The 27943-nt window shown below is 57.5% G+C and overlaps 1 protein-coding gene across 2 annotated transcripts in view; it reads right to left on the reverse strand.

The window, feature by feature from the left end:
* Nucleotides 1–497: 497 nt before the first annotated feature.
* CPNE2 (copine 2) overlaps nucleotides 498–27943 on the reverse strand; it is a 45088-nt gene continuing 17642 nt past the window's right edge. The window contains exons 3-16 of one of the 2 annotated variants that reach the window (XM_032854409.1): nucleotides 27563–27742; nucleotides 25599–25673; nucleotides 23592–23663; nucleotides 22233–22316; nucleotides 21854–21943; nucleotides 20781–20879; nucleotides 20151–20237; nucleotides 18634–18693; nucleotides 17351–17484; nucleotides 15178–15232; nucleotides 10231–10282; nucleotides 8480–8613; nucleotides 2321–2557; nucleotides 498–1056 (exon numbers count right to left, since the gene is read on the reverse strand). In XM_032854409.1, the coding sequence (XP_032710300.1) occupies nucleotides 949–1056; nucleotides 2321–2557; nucleotides 8480–8613; nucleotides 10231–10282; nucleotides 15178–15232; nucleotides 17351–17484; nucleotides 18634–18693; nucleotides 20151–20237; nucleotides 20781–20879; nucleotides 21854–21943; nucleotides 22233–22316; nucleotides 23592–23663; nucleotides 25599–25673; nucleotides 27563–27742 (1467 nt within the window). In that variant the 3' untranslated portion in view covers nucleotides 498–948. The remainder of the gene's footprint in view (nucleotides 1057–2320; nucleotides 2558–8479; nucleotides 8614–10230; nucleotides 10283–15177; nucleotides 15233–17350; nucleotides 17485–18633; nucleotides 18694–20150; nucleotides 20238–20780; nucleotides 20880–21853; nucleotides 21944–22232; nucleotides 22317–23591; nucleotides 23664–25598; nucleotides 25674–27562; nucleotides 27743–27943) is intronic. The other variant, XM_032854408.1, reaches the window with a different exon arrangement.

Here is a 27943-nt window from a genome sequence, read left to right on the forward strand (position 1 = left end):
CTCTGGGATGGGGCAGATCCGGATGTAAGTTCTGGCTCCGCCTCTGTGGGACTGGATGAGCTGCTCTCTTCAGTTCATCTCTGCAACGGTCACAGGCATAGGCTATCGGCTACTGGAAGAGTTCATCAAGATTATGCCTGCAGAGGTCTTAATGTGGAGCTGGAAACAGCACTTAGAACCGTTGTTACTGGATGCACAGAAGCCTGGGGTACAGGAGCTAGTGGCTGGGCCTGAGGACCCCGGGACTAGTGTAGGCTCTGCAGGGGCTCCGGTTGCTAGCGGGGGCCCAGGGCATTTTGTCTGTGCACAGTTACCTATGGAGCCTGTGCTCTGTGCCAAGTCCTGTGCCGGTTTATCAGAGTGAATACTAGGCGTGTGGACCGTGTGCCCCCGCGAAGAAACGATGGCCCCACCTTGCTGGGGGAAAGAGCTTTTTAGGTTTCCTTCCCAGATCAGTGAGCCCATCAGGTCCCAGCTGAGGAAGGCACTGACACAGGGACATTGGAAACTCCTTTATTACCCTGAGTATAACAAATAGAACACAGTCACAGTATAAAAAAAGCAGGAAGTAGGTGCAGGCAATGACACAAAGTATGCACTGGGGACACACTCCTTCAGGGTCTGCAGCTAGTTACTTGGAAAAAGCCAGTTAGGATTGTAAAAATTTTCTCTTTAATAACAATAATTCCACTAAAATTATACAAAGTACATTCAATACTTAAGGGTAGGGAGGAAGCCAGTTTGGCCCGGAAGCATCCTCTGTGGGCTCCAACAAAGGAAGCCCAGCTGGGCTGGGGGAAGGAGGGGGAGGGGAGGTCCGGTTGTAAAAAATGAAAATGTGGATCGGTTAAAAACAAGGCCACCCACGAGGAAGCAGGGTGAGCGTGCACGTTCCTGGGGAGGGCGGGAGGCCCAGCCGGCATGCTGCTGCTGGGCCCGGGCGGGCGCTCAGGCGGGCTCCGAGTGTGTTGGGGGCAGGTTTTTATGCTTGAAATACTGCACGACTTGTTGGGGCAGTTCCGCCAGCACAGCTTTGGCCAAGGTCTCTTTCGCTGCCTGCGGGGCCGAGGGTGAGGTGGAGAGGGGAGATCGGAAAGGTCAGTGGAAGACTGTGGGGAGGGACACCGTGCCCAGTCTGCTCCTAGAGAAGGTGGCCCTGGAGGACAGCATCAGGGCCACGGGCCAGGGCTCTAGAACTTGCAACCCTTGTCCCAGTCCAGGGCCTGAAACCCCACCGCTAGCAGTGCTTTTCCTTTATGTGAAGTCTCTTTCCTTGAGCACCTGAGAGGCCTGGGGATCGTATCTTAGGATGAATGTGTCTGTGGGAGGCTTTTCAGGCAAAGAGTCGGTGGAGGCGAGCCGCCCAGCCTACTCACCTGACAGACACTTCCTGAGCACCTTCTTGGCCCACATAAATGGGCTGGGAGTGTCTGGCTCACTGCTGAATGCTCAGCCCCAGGCCAGCCCTGGGGAGGTGCTCACTCAGTGTCCTGTGCATGAATGGAGGGCCATGGCCCAGCATCTGTCCTCAGGAAGCTAAGGCTCCAGAGGAAGGAGTTGGACCACCTCTGGTAAAACCCAGAGAACACTGGGCAGACCTGTGAGCACGACTGGGTATAAAACAAAGTGATAAGTTCTTCCTAGGACTGGCTTGTGGGATCTGTGCCACACAAGCCCAAGAGGCCCTATGGCTGAGGGAACCAGGGTCTGAGAGGTCAGGGACTTGTCCAAGGCTATGCAATAAGCGTCTAGTTAATTAAGAGGCCCCCAGGTGACAGGGGTGGCCTCTGGAACTGCTCCCTCTGGGATCCTGGTGGATCCAGCTGCTAGGCAGTGACCCTGTGGGCAGACCCTGGGTTACCTGCAGATAGGCCCAGAGCCAACTCCAGGAACAAGGTGGCGCCACCAGTCCCCCCCCATGGAACAGGCCATCCCATCTGTGAAGGAGGCTGGGTGAGCTGCGCCTACCACGAAAGTCTCTCTCACTCCTAGGCCTTTGCTCTCAGCTGCCCCCCACCTCCATCTGGACTGCTTTGCCCTACCTGGATAATTCCAAGTTCTGGTTCGGGGCCTTGGTCAGAGGGCAGGGCCTCCATGAAACCCTGCCCTAGGGCCCCAGTGTGGGTTGGGCACTGCTCCCTGGGTTCCATGAGCTTGCTGAAGCCAGTGCTCACGTGCTCGGAGGACCTCATGGGGGCAGGCCCTGTGCAGCACACAGTCAATGGAGTGGAGACCAGAGGAGCCCAAGACTTTCATCCTTACTAACTCTGGTTGCTGGGGTCCCCTAAGTGCCCCCACCCCAGCCTAGGCCCACACTCACGTTGCGGAACTCTCGGAAGGGCACGAACTGCACGATGTCACGGGCCGCCTCCTCCCCCGTGTGCGAGCGCAGTGTGCGGCTGTCCCCGTCCAGGAACTCCATGGCGGCGAAGTCGGCGTTGCCCACGCCCACGATGATGATGGACATGGGCAGCTTGGAAGCCTGCACCACGGCGTGGCGTGTCTCCTCCATGTCACTGATGACGCCATCCGTGATGATGAGGAGGATGAAGTACTGCTGCAGGGAGGAGGCAGCCGGGTGCTCTGAGGCCTCTGGCCCCCTTCCCTGGCCTCCCCCAAGCCCTCTGACCCCTGGGAGAAAGGCAGTGCTTCTTCCCCAGCTGTAGCCAAATCCCAGCCCCCGCCATCAGCACACCACCCTGGCAGGCCTCTCCGTGGCTGAACCCTGACCTGGTCCCCGCACTGACCGCTCTCTTCCTCATGCCCTGGCTGTGACCTTAGACTCTGCAGCTTGAAGTCAGAGCCCCAAACTCCAGGCCTGGCCCTCTGGTTACTCTGCCGTGGGACCCTGGGCAACTGACCAATGTCACTGTGCCTCGGCTTCGTCATCTGCACGGGGACAGCTGCTGTACCTCTCGGAGAAGACATGCCTGGCCCACGGCCGCCCTCCATGACCGAGAACTACGTTCCTGGCAGTCAGGCCCACGGCCAGGGAAGGCGGCATGTTGTGGCTGCCTTGCCTCGGACCAGCCTCGCCTTCTCTGCTCCACCCACACACAAGATACCCCGTCTGTGTGGCTGGCCAGCACTTCCGGCTCGTGGCCTTGGCTGCTAGTAAGTGGACTAGGGGATCACAGAGCAGACACAGCCTCAAGGCACAAAATCACTTTGGCCACAGTCCCTTGCAAAGCTTGTACCCAGCAGGCAGTCTCAGTTCGGGTCCTGTGTGCTTCCCTTATCAGCAGAGCCTCAGGGGACGAGCTTCTCGCTAGACTTCAACAACCAGGTACAGGGTGTGGTGTTGGTTTTTACCGTTACACTATATATGGTGAGTGGTAACTTTTCACTCATGGTGGGCTATACCGTTTCCTTAGAAAATTACTTAAAATACTGAATAATTAGCATGGGCATGCATGGCCACAGCATGAACTATGACCAGGACAGGCTGGGCACATGAGGTTCGAGAAGGATCCCTGGATGGTCTAGGCAGAGGCCCCAGGATACTAAGCAGAGTGAAACCCTAGTGTGAACTCAGCACTGTGCTTAGCACCCTCTGGCCCCTTTTTGAGGAACCTGGTTTTGCCCATCCGTAAAATAAACAGAACAGCCCTACATGGCCCTACTACTCTTTGAGGCTTTTGCCTTCTAGTCTGATCCTTCTGGCTCTCAGGAGAGAAGAGAAGGGCCCAGACTAGTCCAGGTCACGGAGGGCAGAACCAAGCCAGACCCCAAGTCAACGCCTGGCCACCTCCTTACCCAGAAAAGCCATCTGCTCCCTGGAAAACATACAGAGGCTACAAGTGCCCCTGGGATGCCCTGCTGTCCTGCCTGTCCCCCACGCACAGCCCTGGAAGGAGTGAGCGAGCCGCTCGGAGGTGTAGACCCGCCATCTGAACCCTCTACCCCCAGCAGGTGCAACAGAGCAGCACCTGCACTGTGCCTTTAAGAGAAGGAGCCCTTGGCGCTAGGGATACCTGTTGCTATGGAGATGGCAGCCTGCATCTCTGCAGTGGAGGGCAGTAGCTGTCAGCACCCCCATCCCTGTGGTTGGGGGGGCCTTCTAAGCCCATCTACACCCTTGTCCCCCCCAGCCCACCCCTTCCCTAAGTGGCCCTCTAACCCCACCTCCATCCTGCCAGAAATAGTCCAGGGCAAGATTTCTGGGGCACCTAAGCTGTCTGGAAGGAAGACGAGGAGGGAGAATGCCTAGCCTTCATCAGCAGGTTCACCACTCGGGGTGCGGCTGGCCTCCCACCCTCCTCCCCACCCGGCCCTCTCAGCTTTCTCCTTTCACTCAGCCACATGTCTGTACTATGAGATGGGAGCCTCAGGCCTTGGATCCTTCTTCCCAAGGAGGTGGGCACAGGCAGTGTCTGGGTTCCCACAGGACCATGACCACCACCTGACTGGGTAAGAACGTCCCTGCTAATGCAGGACCGTGCACAGACCCTCCCCGGACATCCTTATGCTGTGAATCTGTTCTAGAGCTAAGGAAAGGTGCTAAGAGGCAGTTCAGTGACATGCTGGAAACTGGTACAGTTTTGATCCAAACTCAAGCCTGGCCGACTCCAAAGCTGGGGCTCTTTCCACAGTGTCCCCGCCACCCCAACCCCTGTTTTGGTGGCCTGGCCTCGCCAGCAATGGGCCCCAGCTGGGAGGAGCTTTCTGCATCCTCTCACCCCACATCCCACTGTTAGATGGCCTCACTGTCTAGGATAGTGGCCCAGGGAAGAGCCAGAGCCATGGCACCAGACATTAACCCTCACTCCCGTGCGCCAGCTAGCCGCAATACCCAAAGCCATGTGCCTGATCTCAGCTTCTGCCCAGCTGGGCCAGCCTTGGCAAGGGACCTGCAGCTAACACATCTTGTGCTTCTCACCCACCCCAGGCGGAGCCAAGGTTGTCTGGGAGCCTCTACATTCCACTACAAGCCGCACCCCCAAAACAGAAATGGGGGGGCCATAGACAAGGAGAAGGAGGGACAGAACTGGGCAGGAGGAGGTGGGAAAGGGCTCTGCTGTCCCTGCAGACAACCCTGGTATCCCTTACCCCACCCCCAAACTTTCCCACCTCCATGCCCTTCCTGTGCCCTTCCTCCTGCCTGGTATACCCTTCCAGCCACAGCTCCTAGACACAACTGAGCGTCTACACCTTCTGTCCCAAGCAGATTAAAGGTCCTCCCCAGCCCGGAGCTCCACTTCCCCTGCCAGCATTACCCCTGGGGGAGGTCTCCTCTGGAGACTCCTCTGCACCCTCTTCCACATCTCTCAGGTCTGGCACCCTGTCCCTGCCCCAGAAACACAGCCAGTCTCTGTCAGGTCCAACCGCAAAGCAAAGCACCCAACAGTTCAAGGATGGAGTAGCTTTTGCCTTTACCCAGAGGTTCTTCAGGCTCCTGGGACTATAAATAGCCATTCCCCCTAAAGCATTTAATACATGATCATATCTGTAAGAAACCAACCACAACCGTTCCAGGCAGAGTCTGGGGAAGCTGCTCCCTGGCTTATTTCTGGAAGTTGGCTGCCAAAGACCCTTGGAGTGGGGGGAATTCCCCAGGGTCCTGTGTCCCAGCTCGTCCTCCACTAGGACACCAGATACCTAGGTAGCCAACCAGCAACGAGCTATGGATGGTGAGACCCAGGGCTTCTGGGCAGAGCGAAGGATGGGGGTCTTCTAGCCCCTTCTGAACCTCTTCATACCCTCAATGGCCTCCCATGGCCCTCAAGAGAAAATCCAGGTTCCTCACTGCCTTCCAAGGCCCTGTGGTAGCTGGCTCTCCCCTCCCCCCTCTCCCTGCTCCTCCAGTTAGGTCCAAACACTATGCCTCCTGGGCTTTGCCTATGCTATTCCCTCTGCCTGGGGCACTCCATACCACAAGCACGCATGCTTTTTATGTAGCTAACTCTTAAGTATCCTCCACGTCTCAACCTGGACATCTCCCTTCCAAGATGCCTTCCCTGAGCCCGCTGGGTTAGGTGCCACTGTGAGGCCAGGCCTCTGTCAGCCCAGGTGTGATGGCCGTGCCTCACAGCAGCTGCTTACCAGAAAGACCCCGCGACGCACCATCCCCTCCGCCCCAGACTACAGGCTCTGGGAGGGCAGAGGCTGTGCATCACGGTCTCCCTTATGCCACACAGAAACCTGCTCTGGAAAAACGGGCTGTGTGTGTGAACGGGAGAGCGAAGCCTCCCACCACATGCTCTCGAGTGTCTGTCCGTGGGCGTGCACGCGTGTGCATGTGTCTTGGGCCACGGAAGGTGACGCCCAGCCGAGTGTTGCCGCCTCACAGCCGCTGTATAAAAGTAGCACTTACTGCACAGATTATTTCCATCTGCCTCGGGTCTAACCGTGCTTGGTGTCAGCCAGAGGCGTCCCCAGAAGGTCCAGCCGCCCACAGTCCTCGAGTGCTTGCTGTGTGCCAGGCACCGTGCTGAGCGATTCACGTGCCAATCTGGTTGAATCCTCAGTGTTTCTAGTAGCAGCTCCTGTTCAACACCTCCGCGGTGCAGGTGAGGAAACGGGCTCAGAGAGCTTCAGCAAGCTGCCGTGGGTCACACAGCCAGGCAGAAGAGGAAGTGGGGTCTGAACGGGTTCAATGGGGCCCAGGGGCTCGATGCTGAACTGCCAGGCAGTGCAACCTCCGGTGTGTGGGGACATGCGGGCTAGAGACGGGCCAGAGGTGGAGAAGTGTTCCTGTGACATCAGGGTGAGAGAGGCTCAGAGACTCTCTGGGCCCACTCCCACTGGGAGATGGCCCACGTCACACAGGGTAGGGGGCACTGCTTCTGGAGGCTGAGGGTGCCCAGAGAAGGCTGCCTTCCCAGGTTGGAAGGACCGGGTCATGACCCAAGAGGCTGGGGCACTGAGAGCGCCAGACCCTTGCCTCAGGACCACCAGGGAGCTGCCTCAAAGGGGCTGGGGTGCTGAGCAGATAAAGACTGGGCAGAGAAAGGGCAAGTTCCCCGCTCTGGGGAGGCCTTAGCAGTTGTTCTTCAGGAACACCAGGAGCCCCTTCCTGGCCCTTCCCAGCGTCCCAGCCCCTTGCCCACCTAGGATCCAGCCAGCCCAGGCCCCTTTCTCCCCAGAGCACACCTCCCGCGCCTTCCTACCCTGGCTCCGCCTGGCGAGGACACCGGCTTCCTTCCTGCTCCCACACCACGGTTCTTTCTCAACAAGAAGTCAGGCCCTTTCTCCCTCTCCTCTCTCAGCTGGCGGGAAACGGCCTGGCTGACAGACCACAGGCATCCAAGCAGTGTGAGCCCAAGGGCTGCCTCTCCAACTACTTCCAGCCCTGCGCCCCCAGGAATCAAAAACCAGCCCCTCCTGGGCCTTCCCTGGTTGCTGTCCCACTCAGGTGGCCCCAGAGCCTCAGCACCCATGGGGGCTTTACTTCCCCCTTTCATAAAGGAAATCGGCTGGGAGCAGGAAGGGGCTTGTCTCCAGGGGGCTGGCGCTACAGCAGCTCCTGGCCCCGGAGGCTGAAGAGACCCGATCGCCTTCCTCTGCCCCCACCCTTGCCAGTGACCTCCTTCCCACCGGCCCTGGCCTCTGCGGTCCGCTGGGCCTGTTCTTCCTCCCCCTCCAGGGCACTCTGGGTGCAGGGGCTGTGTTCGCCTGTTTCACCTGAACACCTCAGAGTAGGTCTTACCAGTCCCACCGTACGAACAACGGAACAGAGGCTTGGGGAGGTTGTGTGCTTTGCCCAAGTCACACCGAGGAAGCAGTGGGGACAGGATCCAAACCCTGGCAGCCTGACCAGAGAGGTCCCTCTGCCTCCCAAACAACCAGACCGTGTCCTGCTGTCCTGTCCTCACCAGTTCAGCCTGGGTGTCCCCCTCTCTCTTGTAACCTCCCCTTCACCTCCTCCATCTTGGCCACCACTCCCAGAAGCCAACCTCCGGCTCCCCAGGAACCAGGGAGGTGTCTCACTCCACTGGTGGGCCCAACAGGACCAAGTCCTTTTCCCTTTGGGAGAGGCCCTGGCTGAGTCCCCTCCTCCTGCCTACCGAGCCTTACGGGGCGCACAGTCCAGGGCGGGGCTGACCGATTCATCCATCCCCAGGCATGCTGAGTGCCAGCCACAGGCCAAGTGATGGCAAACACACGGGGCCAGACAGTGGCCCACAGGGTCAGCTTTAGGGCTGCTGGGACCACCCTCTCTTGGTTCCCGGGTGTCCCGGGACTAAGGAATACCCCCTGCCCTGGGGAGACACCTCCCACTGATCACAGCCCCGTGTCCTGCTGAACACAAATGGAATCAGTGTGTCTTTTTCAAGTCTGTGCTCCAGAAAGCCAGGACCAATCAAGTTGAGCTTGGTTCAATCCCCTTACCATACCCGCAGGTAAACTGAGACAGAGAACCCCGACTCTCCAGCTCACCAGCCCCCTGGCGGGGGGTGCGGGGGTGGGCAGAGTAGGGCGGACCTCAGCCTGGGGCCAGCCCTTTCCTGCACATCCACGGCGGCCGTTGCCTACTCACCGTGGCCGTCTGCTGCTGAGTGGCCTGGGCCGCAAACCGCGCCACGTGGTTGACGATGGGAGAGAAGTTGGTGGGACCGTAGAAGCGGATGTGGGGCAGGCAAGCGGAGTATGCCTGAGCGATGCCATCCACACCTGCCTCGGAGAGAAGACTGCATGAGCCTGGTCCCCCCTTCAACCCTTCACCCACCCTCATCCTATTTGCAGACCCTCCCTCTACTTCATGCTTGCCCCAAATGCCCCTACAGTGGCCCGCGTGGGTCCCGTGAGACCACATGCTCCCAGAGGGCAGGGCCAAGATGCCATAAAGCAAACAGCCCTGAATATGGAGTCACGAAGACCTGAGTTTGAATCCTGCCTTTGCCACTTCTTAGCTGTGTGACCTGAAGCAAGCTGTTTAATCTTTCTGAGCCTGTTTCCTTGCCTGGCAATGGGACTGATAATCTTCCCTCTTGGGTAGCTGGCCAGAGGGGGGCCCAGCAGCTCTTCCCAGAGAAGGGACTTGGCAGCTAGCCATCTTGAGCTCCATTCTGGACATGCTTTGGGTTTTGCTGGTGGTTCACAGTGGGTCGGCCGGCGGGGGGCGGGTGGGGGGGAGTGCGGACAGAGATGCTTACACAGCCCCTGCACGTAGTAGGTGCTCTGTATACGGCCAACATTATAAGAAGAATATCCCACAGCCTTGTGGTCCTGTCCCAGGGGCCTCTGGCTGGGGAAGAAGCTGATCGACCTGATTTTGGACAAAGTCTCTGGAGACCTGCTCCAAACTAGACGAAGCCCAGGAGTAATACAGGCTACATTTCTGGCCAACAGATGCCATGGCTTCTGAAACACCGCATCGTTCTCAAGTTGGTGACTTGATGCATTTCCCTTCCAAGTACAAACTGGGCCCAGCTTTGGGAATCCCCAGGGAAGGCAGGTGCTATATACAAGCCAAATCATAGGCTGGTAGGGGTGCCCGGGTGGCTCAGTCGTTAAGCATCTGCCTTCACCTCAGGTAATGATCCCAGGGTCCTGGGATCAAGCCCCGCATCAGGCTCCCCGCTCAGCAGATGCCTGCTTCTCCCTCTCCCACTCTCCCTACTGTGTTCCCTCTCTGTTTCTGTCAAATAAATAAATAAAAATCTTAAAAAAAAAAAAAAAAATCCTAGGCTGGAAGGTCTCATGATGGCAGCACCCTCTTCCATATCCACCTGGAGCACCCTTCCTCCTCCAAGTTTCTTAACTGATTCTGGAGGCTCTGAAATCCTCTGAGACCGAGGGGGCAGGGTGAGCATAGGCACCACGTTCACTGCCTGCCCCTTTCTGCCCCCACTCCCACACCGGCAACCCTGTGTCCTTGAGTGCCAAAGCACTTGGTGGAAGGCAAAGGGAGCAGGGAAGGGCAGAGCTGGGCTCTTCCAGCAAGGCCAGGTAGGGGGGTGGGAGGTATAGAATTTGTTGCCCTTACCTCCTCCTGTTCTACACAGGGCTTCCTGTCAACGCTTAAGTCTCACCTGACCAACCCAGTGAGGTGAACTAAGCAGGTATCACACTCCCTGGGGCAGGTAAGGAAGCAAAGGCCCAGAGAGGTGCTGTGATCTCTCCAAGGTCACACAGCCAGGAAGGGGTCCAGGACCACCGGACTCCAACCTCCAGCTCTTCCCTGTCATTAGGAGCAAGCATGAGGGGAAGGGGATGGGAGAAAAAGACAAAACCTATACTCTGCCCCTCCCTCCACCCAGGGCAGGTGCAGGTGGGCTTGGCACTCACCTGAGCAGAAGGGGTTGGTGGGGTTGAAGTTGATGGCAAACTCATGGGAGACCTGAAATGTAGAGAAAATGCTGGGCTGGCAGCCTTTTGGCCCTGGGTCTGGGCCCCGGGCCCACCCACAGCCCGGCCAAGGCTCCCTCTGAGGGCACCTGGCTTTTCACATCCCATCCCCACCCCAGGTCAAGGCTATTGATCCCCCCTCAAAATCTGCTTTCACCTCCACAGCTGGGGCTGAGCCACACAGAGAGGACTGACTACTCTCACCCCACAATGGGTGCACATCAAGCCAATCTCTTGCGGGGGTTGGTCAGCACTGCCTATGCCTGCCCACCCCACTAAGAGTCCCAGAATGGGCCAGAGAATCCTCTGGGGGCATCCAGGTGGGTGCACTTGGACTGCCCCTTGGTCACACCTATCACTAAAGTTCCTATCACTGAAGTTTCACTTCTTGGGCCCCACCGGCTTTCCCCAACTTCACGGTCAGCATGAGAGCTAGCAAAGGAGCCCGAATTATGCCAGCGAGCCCAACCGGGGATTAGCAGACAACCTGCTCAGCGGGACTGGGGATCAGGAGGCATCCTGGGGCAGGGGACACAGAGGGCTTGCTTAGTTCCCCTGGGTGCCCATCCTGTTTCTCTGCCTCCAGCCCCAGCCCCCAGCCCTGTGGATCATCCTGCAAGAGCCCGGATCCCGGAACACAGAGGAACACTAATCAGACACTGTTTGGGGCCACAGTAAGACTGTGGTGGTTGCAGAACCTGGGGCCCCAGGCGGGGGGGGGGGGGGGGGGGGGCACGGCCCAGCGGGGGGCCTCTCCACTCTCCCTCCCGCTGCGGTCTCAGGCCCACCCAGCCCCCCTCCTGACTGCACACCACACCCCACGTTCAGAGCTCTGCAGGCATCCCCTCGCTCCTGGCCATGACTCAGTGGGGAAAGGTCTCTTACTACCCCATTTCCAGCTGATGACGCGGGACGCAGAATGGTCTAGAATGTTCCCAGGGTCTCACATTTACTGAAAGACAACGTTGGGACCAGAACCGAGGTCGGGCTGTCTCCTGAGCCCATGTTCCCGGAACCCACTAACCTCACAAAGCGTTCCTCTCCGTAGGAAGGCGGACAGTGGCGCCATCTTGCTTGCGTCTGCGCAACGCCCTCCCTTGGGGGCTGCGCGTTCTGGGCCCCGTGAGGTTAATGTGTGCCCACGGGGGAGGGCGGAGGGCTTGTTCTGATCTCAAGTGGTGCACAGAAGGCCCTACTTGAGCTAAGCAGCAGAGATGGCGGCCACACAGGCGGCCCCACTTTAGATCACCAACCCCGGGCCTCACCACCATGCCCCTTGCTCTCTCAAAGCTGTGGCTGGAGGTCCCGCCTGGCTGGGGGAGGGCTGCAGGCCGCCGGGAGAGCCGGCCCCCAGTAAGCTACCCTGAATTAAACTGTGTCAACAGTATGGAGCGACTTCCATCGTTTCTTGGTCTGAAAGTGCCTTCTCAGACTGGAGGATATTTACTGACCCTCCTCTGTCTTCTCACACTCTCCCATGGGTTTTAAATTAGGAAGATGAAGAGGTCTAAGGGAATATCTACCAGGTGGGGGCTTTGGTCTGGGCGCAAACCCTCCCAGACGTTACCATGTGCGTGCTGGAAGGCCCCCACCAAGCCCAGTGTGCCCATTTCACAGGTAAACAGGCCCAGAGAGGGAAAGCCAGGTGCCAAGGCCGCACAGCAGAACAGGCCTAAGACCTGAGCCCCGAATGCCTGGATAGGGAGTTGGGAGTCCTGGCGTTGCGGAGCCCTCCTGGGCCAAGAGGGGTGGGACTCAGCACGGGGAATTCACCCCAGCAGGACCCTAGGGGTGGTGGGTGGCCTGAGGAGAAGATCCTTCCCTGTTTGGGGGAAGAGCCTTCTGTTCTTTGCTCCCTCAGCCCTAAGAGCTGGCATGGAGCCAGTCCCCTAATGTCCCTCTTGGGTCTTCCCCTTGCTCTGGGGCCCCCTTCACCCACCCTGTCCCCTCTCTGGGCTCCAGCTGTGGGGGCTGGAGGTCCTCATTGCCATGGCAACCTGATGAGCCTCTATAGAGACTAAGAGAGGGGCTCGTACGGAGGGGTTGAGAGAGGAAAATGGTTGCCAAGGAAACCAGCCTTCCTGGGCCAATGACTTCCCACAAAATCAGATTTTCAGAAATTTTAGAGACCAAGGGAGGAAAGCCCCCTCCTGATAAGGATGGAGTAATATTCTGCTTTCTGGACCACCCAACCTCTTCATTCCTCACTCCTCCCCCCTCCCCTTTCTTTGCAGAGAGTACTGGTGGTCCAAGTGGATGGGGCTGTGAAGGTCACACATCCAGCCTAGAGGCCCCTCAGGTCACCTCCTCCAGCAGCTCCACTTCACAGGTAGAAAGACTGAGGCTCAGAAGGGGTCAGGGAATGCCCAGGGGACACCAGTGAGCCACAGCAGAGCCAGGCTCCGATCTGGGAGACAGGTGCATGCTCCTACAGCAGTCCAACCCCCCCACCCCCCATGCTTACTTCCCTGGTTTGCCTGAGAAAGCTCAGTAAACAGGACAAGTTTTCTGGAGGCCCTAAGCCAGATTAGGGGCCCCTGGGGACCTGCTGGCCACAGGTCTTTGTTCTGGGACTCCCCGCTGCCTTCTGACAGTCAGTGCTTCTGGTCACCCGGCCTGGGCCCTGGTCAGTGGGTTACTTAAAACACTGCTCCCTGTGGACCCGGGGGGGGGGGGGGCACAGGCATGAGAAAGGGAGCTGAAGGGATCCCAGAGGGACAGTCCTCTCGGAGTCTCAGTTATCCCAGCCTTACAGCGGGGAGGGACACAGCCTGGGCTCTTCCCCACCCCAGCCCTTTCCTCCCACCTGACCCCTCTCTTCATTTGACCAACTGTGGCTCATTCTGAACGTCCAGGCTTCATGTCATCTCCTCAGGGAAGGCTTTCTGAGTCCCTCAGCTGCAGACCAGGACAGGAGTCCTTTTTGGGTGCCCCCGGCCCAGCCCCAGGGAGGAACGAAGGTCCCAAGGGCAAGCAGCTGATTTGCAAGTTCCTTCCAGCTTCCCATTCCCAGAGAACCAACACCTCTGTGTCCTCAGGCTGCTAGGCCCCAAATTCACTCTCAACAAACAAGGACACACCCAGCGTGTGCCAAGAGCTGGGACACAGACGCAGGAAACCAGCGGCTCTCCCAGACTGTTAGCTCTGGAGGGAGATGACAAAGAAGAAAACCCACACGTACAGAAGTGACCAGCAAGTTCTGTGAGGACAGGAACAGGAGAAGGGGCTGCCCATGAGCTCCCTCAGGGAAGGCCTCCCAGAGGGAATGCCCTCTTGGCCTCTAGTGAAAAGGAGCAACAGGCCAGCGGAAGGCCGTGTGCAAAGGCCCTGAGGTGAGAATGAACAGAAAAAAAGGCTCAAGTGGCAGGAGCCAGGCAAGTTAGAACAGGAGGGAGGTGAAGTGCTGGCAGGGGAGGTGGGATGCAGCATCTGTCCTCACGCAGCCCGGCTGTGGCAACCCTCCTGGCACCACTGGGCACTCCAGCCTGGCCAAGCCCTGAGCCTCCCCAGAGTTGCCCTGTGACATTTCCAAGGAGGCTTTTGAGTGAGAAAACATCTCATTCAACCAGAGTTCTTTCAAAGCTGGCTGGTGTCCTAGCAACGGGCTCCTGCGGGGCCTTGCTGGCCCCACCAGCCTGCCCCGCCCCCAATGCCATCGCTGTCTGCCCAGAGGCCCGGCTTTGGTCCTACAGGATCCTGTCCCCCACCATACAATGGCCAGCAGGCCACACAGCCACTCCCTGAAATTTGAGGTGAAGATTGTCCTCCCCCAGGAAGAATGGGAGGGAAACGCTCACTCTGGAAAACAGCATGGGGAACGGCAGGGCAGACAAGATGGGGCACCAGCTGAGACACTCAGGCATAGGAGCCCGGTGTGCCCATCCCCAGGCCTCTCACTGGAGAGGCAGCAGATTCTGAGAATAAACTTAAGGGTCCATTTGCCCAGCTGGAATTAAACATGGCCTTAGGCAAGTCACCTGAGCCTCTGTTTTTCCGCCTGTAGAATGGACAGGAGTCCTTCTCTTCATCTCTCCATCCTGCCCATCCTCACCCCAGCCAGTCCCCACCCAGCAGCGGGTCTGCAAAATGCCAGCCGGCTGAGAACACCCCACACAGACCCCGCAGGGGCCGCCCAGTGCTATTTAGCGTGCATTTGAGGCCCTGCGCAGCTGGCCTCCCACCCCGCTAGTCATGGCTCTCTCCATCTTCCACTGAGAGTCCATCACGCCCACCTTTGCTGTTCCTCCACCTCGCCCTGCCCCTCTTCCTCCCAGGCTCTGCACGGGTTCTCTCTGTGCTGAACACCCTCCCTGCTCCGTCACCACCTCTAGTCATTCTGCAAACTCCTCCTTCCCTTCCCTTAGACCCTGCCTCCTCCAGGAAGCCTTCCCTGCTACCCCCAGGCCAAGTTGGGGCCCTCCTCTGGGCTCCTCCCAGGCCCATGCTGCCCCATCTCAGCACTGATGACCCTGCCTGTCTTTGGAGCTGCCAGACAGAATATAGGATGCCCTGTTATGTGTGAATTCCAGATAAGCAATGGGTAACTTTTTAATATCCCAGGCAATATTTAGGACATGCTTATACTTAAGAAGTTTATCTGAAATTCGGACTTCACTGGGTGTCCTAGACTTTTGTTTGCCAGATCTGGCATCCTACTTGTCTTTCCCACCTGACCTGAATACCAGGGGACGGAGGCCATAACTGTTCTGCTCACTCTTCCAGCCCCAGTGCCTGCGTGAGGTTCAGGCTGAGCCGTGAGCGTGGGTTGGCGGTAAATCCAGACAAGGCAGGGAGGCTGGGCCCCCAGCCCCTTCCAAAGCAGACCCAAGAGACGCCATACACACAAATCCCACCTTGACCAAAAGGAAACATTCCAGCTCCACTCACCTTCCAGTCTGGGGGTAACTGGGCTCCAAAGCCCAGAGCCGGAAACATCTTATCACTAATCAGAGAGAGGAGAAGAAAACCACTATGAGACAGCAGGACAGAGGCCTTACCCGCCCACACTCACCCCTCCCAGCCCCCTCCTCCTGGCACACCTCCAAGGACAGAAGGAAAAAGCTCACCACTTCTAGAAAGAGCTCTGCGGGCATGATCTACCGAGATCACACCCACCAGTAAGTACCAGATGGGGCTTGACCCAACCTACACCTGCGGCAGACATGACTAATCAATCACAGCACTTCTAACAAGTGGACCTGGGTGAGGCTTCTAGATCCTTCTCACACGGGGACCTTGGGCATCCACCACACCACAGTCGTTATGGAAATGTACTGCCTGTCTCTGAACCTCCCTTTTGCAGCTGGGGAAAATTCTGAGAACACTGGCTTAGCTTCGAGGCCCTTCATCATCCAGCCCTAGGACCTACTCTCACGTGCTTCCCCTTCCCCTCCCTTACACCCCATGCCCCAGTCCCGGTCACAGACCACTAGCTGTGCCCCATACACACAGGGCACCCTCACACTCCAATTTCAATCATGTTGTGCCCCCTCTTGAACTACTTGTCCCCAGTCTGTTCCCTGTGACAAACTCCTACTCATCCTTAAAGGCCCAATTCCAATGGCCCCTTCTCTCTGTGGGTTTCCTTGAGACCTGAGAATCCCTCTCTCTCTGGTGCTCCTACAGCTCCTACCTTACAGGTAAGCTAGTCTCTCAGAACTCCAGTGACTTTTCCCATCTTCCTCCTTGAGTGGGAACTCCTGAGGGCAGGGATCATGTCTCACCTCTTCATTCACTCAAGGTGGATACTGAGCAATCCCCTCGCTGTTGTTTGAGAACAAACTGCCAGGGGCTAGGACAGACACAGGGTGACCAGTGAGGAGCTATGGAAGTGATCTGGACAAGAGGGGATGGTGGTCTGAACAGGCTGGTAGTGGTGGTGGTGGGAGAAGGGGTTAGACTGGAGTGTTTTGAAAGGATTTGTGGAAAGAACAATGGGGGAGATGAGGGAAGGAAAAAGTGAAGGGTTTTGGGTGAGTGATGGTGGCTGTCACTGAGATGGGGAAGAGCGTCAGAGGGGTAGGGCTGGGGCAGGTGTCCAGCGCTCACTTAGGCCTACCTTCCTAAGTCTGAATGCCCACGAGAAGGCTTGGTGAAGGGACTGAGAGGGCAGGTGGATACAAGGGACTCCAAAGTGGCAACAGCAAACTCCTCCACCCAACTATGTAGATGAGGATTTTCACCTCCCTTGCCCTATGTGCTATACCTCTCTTAACGTGGCCGGGGATCACAGTAACCACCCCCCCACCAACTGCCTTAGGCCCTAGGAGTCAGACCCTGGTCCTCAGGCTTCCTCTCCCAAGAAGGCCAAGGGTACACAGGATCCTGAGCCTGCTATTGTTTCTGCCAAATCTCTGGTACTTGTACCTTCCTCTCCGGTGTCCTGTGTTTCGGTCTCCTGATCCGTCCACCCTCCAGCCTGGAGGTCCCAGTAAGCACCAGCTGTGGCAATGATGCCATCACCTTCAAGTGACTTTTGATTCTCCAAGGCCACACCCCCTACACAGCTTTCCTTCACTGACTTTCCACTGTCCTCCTTACCCCCACTCCACACATTAACCCAAAGATCTCCAGGAAGCATGGTCATGGGAAGTGGGCCCACACCTGCTGGCTGTTCCTTCCAAGTTCCCAGCAGGAATGAGAATATTAGGACATTTGGTGCCAGGCCCAGGAATCAGAATGCCTGGGTACTGGTCCCCTTAATCTGTTTGACTGGATAAATTCTCTAGGCCTGCATCCCAGGCCTACATTTCCCCAGCTCTCAAAGGAAAAGTTGCAATGATAGCAAACACGTTTCATTCTCTATCTTGATTCCTTTTTTTACTGGCTCCTTGGTGTACCATGTGCAGAAGGATTCCAGTGTGGATCTGGCTCCACAGGGAAGGGATCAACAATCGACTAGCAGTGTCTACCACAGGTGTAGGAATGGGCAATAAGGCACATATACCATGTGTTGCCAGTCCCAGGTTTGAGGATCTTTGGGTCCCTTCCAGCTCTGACAAGCCGAGCTTCCCAGCTGGATGGAGCTGAGCTGACCTTCGGAGTCCCTCCTCAAGCTTACCTGTCATAGTCCTGAATGATCTGCCCAACAGCCCAGATGGCCGACAGATACTCATTGGTGCCCATTGGGTTGATATAGTGCAAAGAGGAAGGGTCGAGGGGGTTCCCGTTGGAGGCTGTGAAGTCTATCCCAACCTGCAGAGTAGGGGGAAAAGGCCAGAGTGTGGCCAGAGATGCCAGCTTCCTATATCATCCCTGGGGAATAGAGGTTGATGGGACATGGGAAGCCACTCATCTCCCTGTGCCAACCCACCCTTCCATAAGGTGGTCTGAAAGCTGGCAACTGCGTCACTCCTTTAGCTCTAATGCTGTCTGTGGCTCCCTACTGCCCAAGCATGAAGTCTATTACCCTGATGTGATACAAAGTCAACTCACAGTCCCAAATTCCTTTGTTCCCCTCATTGTCACTGCTCCGTTTCCATTTCCAGGCCTTTATTTGTGAGGTTCCCTCTACCTAAAGAGCCAGGCCATCTTTTCTCCTTCTCTCATTCTCCTCTATCATTCAGGCCCAATTCAGTTGTTGCTATACCACTGAAGCCTTCCTAGACACCTTACCCCCACCCCAAGCCACCTCCACCTTGTCCCTCAGACCCCCAAGGGGCCCTGGGCCCTGGGGCTGCCTGGCAGGCCAGTGCCCATCTCCCCAGATTGGGTGCTTGCTGTAGGCAACACACATGCCCCAAGAGCCAGGTCCAGGGCAAGGCAGACCTTACCAGAGAAGGGGTTCCCTGGGGCTGAGGCTGAGATCTGCTCTCTCAGCCCCCAGGGAACTCCAGCACAGCCCTTGGAAGGCCAGCACAGACGGGGCAGGGGGCGGGGATCTAGGGAGAGGGATGGCCACCTTGGAAGGTGGTCACGTGGGGTGGGTCAGGCACAGAGAGGTGCTCGGTATCCACTTGGTGAACTTTCGAAAATATATGCAGAAGGAACAGGAGGGCCCAGCCTCTCGGAGTGAGGGGGCAGTGGTTGCCCCATAGAGGTCAACAAGGCCAATCCCCTGACTCCACAGAGTCATGCAGATGACCTCCAGTCCCACGGGATCAAGAGAGGGTGGCAGACAGCGGTGAGGCAAGACGGGGAGGTAGGCAGCCATGCCCTGACCTGCAGTGAAACCCGACTCAGGCTCAGCCACTTTTGCCCTCTCCTCTGGGCCACACACTCCCATTGCCCTGGGGAAGTCCTTCCTGAAGTTTACCCCAGTCCCTCCTGCTGTGGCCCAAGCCGTCAGGAAGGACCCTCACTGGGCTGGGGATGGGGGTCAGGGGGTGGCAGGCAGAGCCTTACAGTGAACATGAGCTGGCAGCCTCCCAGGATGTAGTCCAGAAAGGAGTAGTCCCGGTTTATCTGGAAGGAATCAGGGGAGTCAGTGGGTCCCTGGCCTGTATCCGAGGGCTAGCCCTCCACCTGGACATAGTTCCCAAGAATGACCTTGGGGGAGCTGATTGCTTTGGGGCCCTAAACCTTGGTAGAGTCAAGGAGACCAGACCTGGGCTGATTACAACCAAATGCAGATCTCTCTATAACAAAGCCCTCAGATCAAACGTGAGGGTGGGTCTCTCTCTCTCTCTCTCTCTCTCTCTCTCTCTCTCTCACACACACACACACACACACACACACACACACACACACAAACACATACACGCTCTTTCCAGGCAGGGTCCCAGGGCCTAGTGTCCACTGTACCTACCAACTACATGGCAGAGAAAGTCTCAATTTGTTGCTGTTCAGTCCTGAGAGCCCTCTTTAGCCCTGAAGGGCCTCCACCCTGAGTAGGGAAAGACCAGGCCTCCGTGCGGAGGCCTTCTACTATCAAGTGATAAGATGCTAACACACCCTGCTTGTGTTGATGGTCTTTGCTCCTTTTGGGAAGGATACTGGCCTCCCATCTGGGTGGAGTTATAAGGGAGTTCCTTTCAAAATAAATGTATTTAAGGAAAAACAAAAAACAAAAAACAAGAATGGGATGGGGGGAGAAGGGCTGATCACAAAAAGTAGTAAGGCAGGCAGGGCAGGTGACAAACATCATGAAAGGGAACAGGAGTGACAGAAGCTTCAGGAACAAGGACCCCAGGCCACGATGCGGCCAGCTGCTAGCTTAGTTTTCCCAGGGCACTCTGGCGTCGTGACCTCACTGAGCAAGCGGTTACGGAAGCCCCTGGCAGACTGCATAGTGGCCAGACCAGGACACGGAGGCCCCGGGGGTTCGGGGGCCGGCAGCCGCCACGGGGAGGGTGCGGGGACTGGCTGCCCCGGCCTGGGCTCCCTGCCCGAACACCCTGCCCGATGCCGGCAGATGCTGGCTACCCGGCATCCAGGGATGGCTATGACCACCGCCGCTGTGAACTTCGCTCCCTTTCCAGGCCTTAGAGGCCCCAGCTGTAGCACAGGAATCACAGAGACCTGAGCCCTTGGTGGCTGGGCCCCTGCCGGACGTCCCTCTGCCCCTGGGGAGCCGGACATGCAATGAACGGGCAAGACGCCAGCATGGGAAGCAGTTACCTTCCAACCAGGAGAGGCCCTGGAAGGTCATCTCATGCCCTCCTGAACCTCATAGGAGACTAACCCTTCACTTTGCTTTTTACCTTGTTAACATCCCCATTCTACAGATAAGGAGGAGACTGAGGCCCCGAGAGGTGAAGTTCAGAAGATCCCAGGGTTAGGACGTGGCAGAACCAGGATTTGAACCCAGGCCTTGCCAGCTCCATACCCAATGCTCTGTCTATACCTTCTGTGGTGACAGCTCCCTGTATGATCCCCACCCCAAGCCGGGCCCTGGCTCTGGGCCCACCCTGCTGGCTCACCTTGCAGGAACGCAGGATAATGATGCCTGAGTTTTTATAGTTCTTCTTCTTCCTTTGCTTCTTGGGGTTGATGCACTCAAACTCCAACTGGAAAACATAAGAGAAAGAGAAGCTCAGCTTGGGGCTTCCCTGGGCGACTGACCTTCTCCTGGACCCCAGGATCCCCTCCATAGTGCTGACCAAGGGGCATGCTGCCTCCTCCAGGAAGCCTTCCTAGATGTCCACACTCAGAAAGGTTCTGGTGACCTCAGGCTCACACGGAGCTGTGCTTACCTGAGGTAGGAGGCCCTCTATCTGCCCCCCATCCCAGATGTTGACTCATCCACATCATGTCCGTTCATACACCCAGAACCATCACCCAGGGCCCAGCTTCTTGCAGTGAGTTAAATGGACGGCTCCTGAGTGCCCACCACATGCTAGGCACTTTACTAGGACCACCCCATCTACTTCCCACTCTTCCCTCTGCCCCATTTGACAGATGGGGAAACTGAGGTTCAGAAACTGGATGTCTTACTTAAGGTCATACAGCCAGAGAGGTGGGATCTGAGCCCCAGTCTGCCCAATTCTAAGCCTGAGTCCCTCACCCGCCCCTGCTGAGGTTTCAGGGTCACACACACGGGCCCATCTCACCGGGACGCCATCACGAGCTGCACACATCTGCGACACCGAGGTCTGGAACTCGCCGATGAAGTCATGGCCCCCGTCGTTGTCATAGTCGTAGCACATGACCTGGGGTGGGGCCAGTGAGGTCACCCCAGAGCAGCCCCTCACAGCTGCCTGGGCAAACCCCATGTTTTCCTTTTGCTGGTCCCTCCCCCTGTTCTCCACCATCTGCCTTGTTGGCCTGGGATGATGCCGTTAGCTCCTGAACTGCCTCCTGCAGGAAGCCTTCCGTGATTGCTGGGAAAAGGAGCACCCCAGCAATAGAGGTTGTACACTCTGGAGCAGGAAGCTTGACTCCGCACATACCTGTCACTCAGCTCCTCATGTCTGGGGCTGTGGCCCACCTTCCTTGGTGGGCCATGGCCTGGGGCCCTTCCTAGGGGCATTCCCCAGGGCAACCCTGGACATCTCTGTCTCCCTAGACTGCTATTTTCCTTGAGATGGACACAAAAAAATCACAGCTTTCCATCCTCTCTAATCTAGCTGCCACTCCCAGGAAGAAGGCAGGAATTATCACACCCATTCCACTGATGAATAAACTGAGGCCTCGAGAGGGAAGCACTGGCCCAAAGTCTCACAGTAGCAACAGAAGACCCAGAACTAGGATTCAGGTTTCCTAGTACCCTGTTTAGGGATCCCTGCCCCAGCCTCACTGATTCCCTCTCCCTTATCTGCTCTCAGACACAGTGCCTGGGGACCGAGGTTCCAGAGAGACCAGTAATCGCCGTCCTCATCAGAGTGACAACCCTTGGTTGCCTGCACACTCGCTGTCTCAGCGGGCAGCACTGCAGCCCCCTGGGGAGAACTGGGTAGTCATTCTGCTCCTGTTTCACAGAAGGCCGCACGGAGACAGGGGCCTTGCCCCGATGGCTCAGAGGGTCAGACGCATGTGAGACGAGAGCCCAGGTCCCCTGCCTCTCCCCCCTACCTAGGTTGGGTTCTCCACCTTAAGAAGAAAGAGCTTTGCCAAGGCATCTCTAGAAAGCCCAGGAGAGCCTGAGAGGCTGGGGCTGGTGGGGTGGGGCGCAGGGCTCCCTCACCTGGATGGGCTTGTCCATGTCCCCATCACACAGGGACACCAACGGCACAGTGAATGGTTTCCACACGGGGTCCAGCGTGTACTTGATCACCTGCAGCACGGGGAGGGCCAAGCGTGAGCGCAGGCCCAGGGCAGCAGAGCTCTGGGCTTGGGCTGGTCCCATGGGGGTGGCAAGGTAGAGAGGCCCACAGCCACGCTCCTGGGGACGGCAGTGAGCATTCCTGCGTCAGGGAGGGAGCAAGTCCTGGAGGCACCTTCACGGCTTTTCCTGTTCCCTGCGTGGCAGTGACCTCACAGCCCTGTTCTGAGACCTGGGGCGGGCAGGGGTGGCCAGACCACAGGCTCCCTGGCTTAGAGCCCCCAGAGTCCCATGCACGCACCTCAGTCCTGTGAACCAGCATCCACTTGCCGTCGTCTCCCGGTTTATAAAACTCAAGAAATGGATCGGACTTTCCGAAGAGGTCCTGGAGGAAGCAGGAGGATGCGGGTGAGGGAGGCACAGCTCTACCGGATTCAGACAGGGCGGGGGGATGGGGGACGCTGTCTCCCCCAACCCCCTGTCAGGGGTGGGAGCCGTGGGCAGCGCCAGCCCCCTGGGGCCAACCGGCTCAGGCAGGAGAACCCATCCCATCTTGGGGTTACCAAAGCCTATGCTCGGAGACCCCGAGACCTGGAGCCTGCAGGCACCACAACTCAGATGGGGCAGGACTTCAAAAGGGTGGTGGTTCCCAGTGCCCAGGGATGCCCGGGGCAGGATGTGATTTTAATTTATTCTAGCGGGAATCTGAAAAACTGAAATTATCCCAGCATGGCACAAAAGGGACAGGAGGTCCTTTATTGATTTATTTTTTAAAAAGATTTTATTTATTTATTTATTTATTTGAGAAAGAGAGAAAGCATGAGATAGGGGAGGGTCAGAGGGAGAAGCAGATTTCCTGCTGAGCAGGGAGCCAGATGCTGGATTTGACCCTAGGACCCTGGGATCATGACCTGAGCCAAAGGCAGTTGCTTAACTGACTGAGCCACCCAGTGCCCGGGATAAAATGTCCTTTAAAAATTTATTTATTTAAGTTTAAAAAAAGTTTCAGGAGGGGCTCCTGGGTGGCTCAGTCATTAAATATCTACCTTTGCCTCAGGTCAGGATCCCAGGATCCTGGGATTGAGTCCTGCATGGGGCTCCCTTGCGCAGCAGGGAGCCTGCTTCTCTCTCTCCCTGTACCCTTCCCCCTGCTTGTGCTCATTCTCAAATAAATAAAAATAAAATCTTTAAAAAAAAGTGTCGGGGAATATTCAGGGAAAAGAACATCCCTGGCAGCAGGAATAGCAAGTGCAAAGGTCCTGAGGCAGGAGGGTGCCTGGTGAAATCCTGGGACAACAAGGAGGCTGATATGGCTGAGGCAGAATGAAGGTGGGAAGAGCAGAGGGGATGAAGTCAGGGGGTGCCAAGGACACACCCACTGGGGCCCTGGAGGGTACTGTAATTACCCCAGCATCTACACTGAGATAGGGAGTCCCCAGGAGTAGGTTGCCAGTTATGTCCTGAACACTTCTAAATAATGGCAAACTCATTACCTCAGTGGTAAAGAGGTCCGAATTTGGGATGGCCTGAGCTATGGACTTGTTGCTGGATGGGGGGCGATCAACATGATGGCCAGAAGCACCAGGACAAGGCCCTACAACCCTGGGCTGGGGGATGGATACTGCTCCCTGATGGCGAACCCCCTTCTCGCCTGCCTCACCTTCTTATCCAGCCTCCTGCCCGCCAGACTGAGTGTGATGACCTGGTTGTCCGACAGCTCCTGGGCGGCAATCTGTGAGGCCAGAGGAATGTGAGGGTCGGGACCTGCCCCTTGGACTCCCCCTGGCATCCTGCCGGGCAGTGAGCACAGGTACCCAGGGGTCAGCTCTCCAGGCTGGGAAGGGGAAGGAAAAGAGGGGTAGGACCAGGTGACCCTGGATGTGCCTCTCTCGTCTTCTCAAAACCTCCATGTCTACCTTCTGGAAAATGGGGTAATCCATGTGAATCTGAAAAATCAGAAGTGACCCCGTGCGGCTCAAGATGGGAGGACATGTTACCAGCCATGAGGGATGGTCTTGAACCCTGGGAAGGGCTGGCCAGGGAGCAGCTTGACAGGCCCTCCGGGCCCCTATTCGAGACCCCAGGAGCATAGCCACCTCAAAACACCAAGGCACAGGGTATTCTAGGAACTTCACTGGACAGCTGGGCAAACTGAGGCCCAAGGCAGGGACAGGAGTCACCTGAGCTCCCTCTGCTGTCCTGTCAGCTCATACTGCCATTTGTCTTTCATGCCTTCGCCCTCGGCCATGGGCCTGTGGCTCCAAGCCAGCCAAGGATGGACCAGCTGAGTGACCTTGGGGCCATCTTTGCCTTCTCTGGGCCTCTCTCACCCCTCCCCACAGAGTGGCAGGGAAAGCCCTAGGGCCCAGTGCAATGCAAGTGGGCTGGGTTCTCTCAGCTCAGGCTTCCTCTTCCCTCACACCTGCAGGACAGCCTCACTTACAAGCTCCTGGACCCTCCAGAACCACACACAGAAGCCGGGTTGCATGCTAGGCTCCCCTTCCTTTCCTCCAGCAGAGACTTGCTCAATAACCTTGCTCAATAACCTTGGGAGGTCCTATTACTGGCCCCATTCCACAGAGGAAGGAACTGGGGTCAGGAGTGGCCCGGTGGCAATGCAGGGGTGGGGGGGCATTGTACCAGGTTGGTGTTGCGGTGGGAGAGGGAGCTGCTGGGTTGGCTTCCAGGTGGAAGGGAGCTGGCTAGTGAAGGTATATAGATGGGGAGGTTCTGAACCCCAAGAAGTGGGGGGTGGGGGATGGGAGGAAACATTCCAGGTGGCAGAAACAGTGGATGAAGATCAGATCTGGGATATGTGTGGTATGCTAAGAATTCAGTTTGCCTGGGGTGCCTGGGTGGCTCAGTGGGTTAAGCCTCTGCCTTCTGCTCAGATCATGATCTTAGGGTCCTGGGACGGAGCCCCACATCAGGCCCCCTGCTCAATGGAGAGCCTGCTCCCCGCTCTCTCTGCCTACTTGTAATATCTGTCAAATAACTAAATAAAATCTTAAAAAAAATTTTCAGTTTTCCTGGAACCCAGAGAGTAAAGCAAGGTGGGGTTCATCCCAGCCTTGAATGCAAAGCTCCACCGGCTGGGGAGGCCCCAGAGCAGTGGGGGGACTACAGATGAGCACTTAGAGCTTCAGCCTCCCCCCCTCCAGCCCAGTTCCTTGGGCAAACCTCACGAGCCTAACTGCCCCAGGCCACTTCCTCTCTGGGCTCCAGGTCCCTCATCTGTAAAACAGGGTTCTGGCCTTGGAGGAGTCTGCGAGGACCCAGGACTTATCTGCCCAAAGGGTCTGGTGAGGCTGGGATCAAGGCAACCATAAACAGAGCTCCAGGGGTTGTCGGAGCTTCTCAAAGACCCCCTAGGGAGGGCAGGCAAGGGCCAGGAAGGGAGGGCCTGACAGGAGGGCTATGGTGGCCTTAGGGGACAAGGAGGAGGCCACAGGGTCCTCCGGCAAGCCCCTACTCCCAGCTTGGCAGCCCCTAATGCATCATCTGTGGAGCCAGGAGCCCGTTGCTAAGAGACCTGTTGCTAAGTTGTAAGTTGGGCCTTTTTACTCCAAACAAAAACTGGTGATTATCTGCCAGGGAAGCAGCCCATTGATGGGGGAGGGCAGCCGGCAGAGGCGGAGGGGTGCGGAGAGCGGGAGGGGGCTGGTACCGTAATCAAGCCCTTCCCCGCAGGCTTGTCATTCATCAGCAGCAGAGGCCTAGTGATCTTCTTGCTGGAGACGATCTGGGGGGCGGGAGAGAGGAGAGTGGTGCTCCTGAGGGTTGGTGGGGAGGAAAACCGCTCAGCAGGCACCACTAACAGCACATAGACGGTAGCACGCAGGCTACAGCTCCCCCCGCCACGTGACTGTCCTCCCGAGAGGCAGCCAGCAACCACTGCTAACTCCACTGGGCAGCCCAGAGAGGTTAAGACACTTGCCCGGGGGGCCAACAGCAGGCCTGGAATCCCCCTCAGTACCACCCCCACTGACTGGGTTGCCCCCAAGGCTCTTGGAAGGGTCACCTCTGGAGGTACCTCAGGGAGTCGAGCCCCCTCACGCCTCCCCTGAAGCCATCTACAGAACCTCCCCACCCCCGCAGGGTGTGATTCCTGATGGAGATCACATCCTGACTCCCCTTATATTTTCATGCTCCACATATGGAAGACATTCACACAGTGCTCAGCCAGCAAGACCGCATAGACAGGGGAAAGCAGAACACAGTGTTGAGCGATCCTCCACCATCTCTGTACACCCCATTCCGGCACTCTCCAGGGGCCACCCTGGTTCTCAGCTTCTGGGGGGGAAATGCCGGTGTTTGTGCTCCTCCCTGCACGTTCCCATGCCCCCACTCGCCCTTGACCACCTGCTTTATGCCTTCATTGCCCATCGCTGGCTCCCCTGCCCTATGGATGCAGCCCCTGGCGGTGCCCAAGGGTGCCGGAAGACCAGGAGCTGAGAAAGGCTGGGCTGTGGATTGGCACATGTGAAGCTCCTTGAGGCCTTTGCTCTAGTCCAGAGCACCCCCAACTTCAATCCCTTCCAGAGCCCCCGCCCCCCGGCCTCCAAAACTGCAGCTCTCCCCAGGCCCTGGCCACCTGCTCCTCTCTCCAGGCGAGGGGTGGCTGTGCGGGTATCAGGGAGGCCGGCTCACCTTGCAGCATCCCCCCTTCCCTGTTACCCCTGGAGAGCGGGGACCCCCGGCAGGAAACCCCAGGGACACCCTCTGTTTCTCTCACAGCGGTCAGCCCTGGCTTGTTCCATCCCCTCTCCTGGAAGGTCCGGGCCGATTCAGTGTGCCCACTTCCCCCACCAGCCCCATAGCTAGGTGGTCATCATCAGCCCCAAGTAACGTTCATGGGCGCGGGGCTCGCCCAAGGACACACAGCCGTCAGGATGGTTAGAGCGAGGGGCTCCTAGCCCCGCAACCTCCCGACTCCATATACTCACCAAGAACGCAGTGGGGCAGCGGGATCGGGGGAGCGTGGCCCGCAGAGGGACAGGAAGTTGCCCGAGTTCACATAGTAAGCCAGCCACCAAAACGGACTCCCATGGCTGCCTTCATTGCCAGTCAGATGCTCCCGTACCAGGAACCCAAGACCACATCTGATCTACTTCTAAGAATCACAAGTTCCAGGCGCTTGGCCCAGCACTTTAGCATCTGCCTTTGACCCAGGTCATGATCCCAGGGTCCTGGGATCAAGCCCCATGTCGGGCTTCCTGCTCGGTGGGGAATTTGCTTCTCCCTCTGCCCCCGGCCTTGCTCGTGCTCTCTCACTCTTGCTCTGCCCTCTCTCTCACGTAAAAAAATAAAATCTTTTAAAAAAAAGAACCTTTAGTTCTGGCCACGCGGGGTCCCCATTCCCGTGTGGCAACCGCTGGCTGGCAGGGTGTTGTGTTTTCTGATGGGAACTCTTTCAGCCTGGCCCCAAATCACGAGGCTACTGACCCCCTTTGGTACCTGCGGGCCCCCAGGGCTGGCTGCATTTCTAGGGCTACCTTGGAAGCCATCCAGGAAGATGGGGCTAGGGAAAGCAGGCGGCAGGGGAGACTCGCTCCAAGGGACTGCCCTTGCCTGGGGAGTAGGGTGACGTCGGGGGTGGGGACTGCCTCGCCCTTGGCCCCCGCAGCTCACCGTGCCCAGGCTGCAGGAGAACTGGCCCAGGAAATCATGCTCGTCCAGCTGTGTGCTGGACTTGTCCTGGTCGAACAGGGCGAACTTGAGCTTCTGCACCTCCTCAAAGTGGTAGTCGAGGACGAACTTCTTGGAGAACACGGGGTTGAGATTGTTGATGGCGGTTTCGGTCCTGTCATACTGGCACAGGGGCGGGGAAACAGGAGCCCAAGTCAGGCAGCTGGTTCGAGCCTTCCCAGGCTCCCCGGAATCATTCTACAAACTGGCTGAACGCTAGGCATGGCCAGGTACTACGCCCAGCTCAAGGATGAGGACACTGATGCACAGAGAGGTTAAGGGACTTACCCAGGGTTGAACAGCTAAAGGCGCAGTGTCAAGATT

Source organism: Lontra canadensis, unplaced genomic scaffold (genome assembly GCF_010015895.1).
Source record: "Lontra canadensis isolate GAN:19392208 unplaced genomic scaffold, GSC_riverotter_1.0 scaffold8, whole genome shotgun sequence".
Classification (NCBI taxonomy): Eukaryota; Metazoa; Chordata; class Mammalia; order Carnivora; family Mustelidae; genus Lontra; species Lontra canadensis.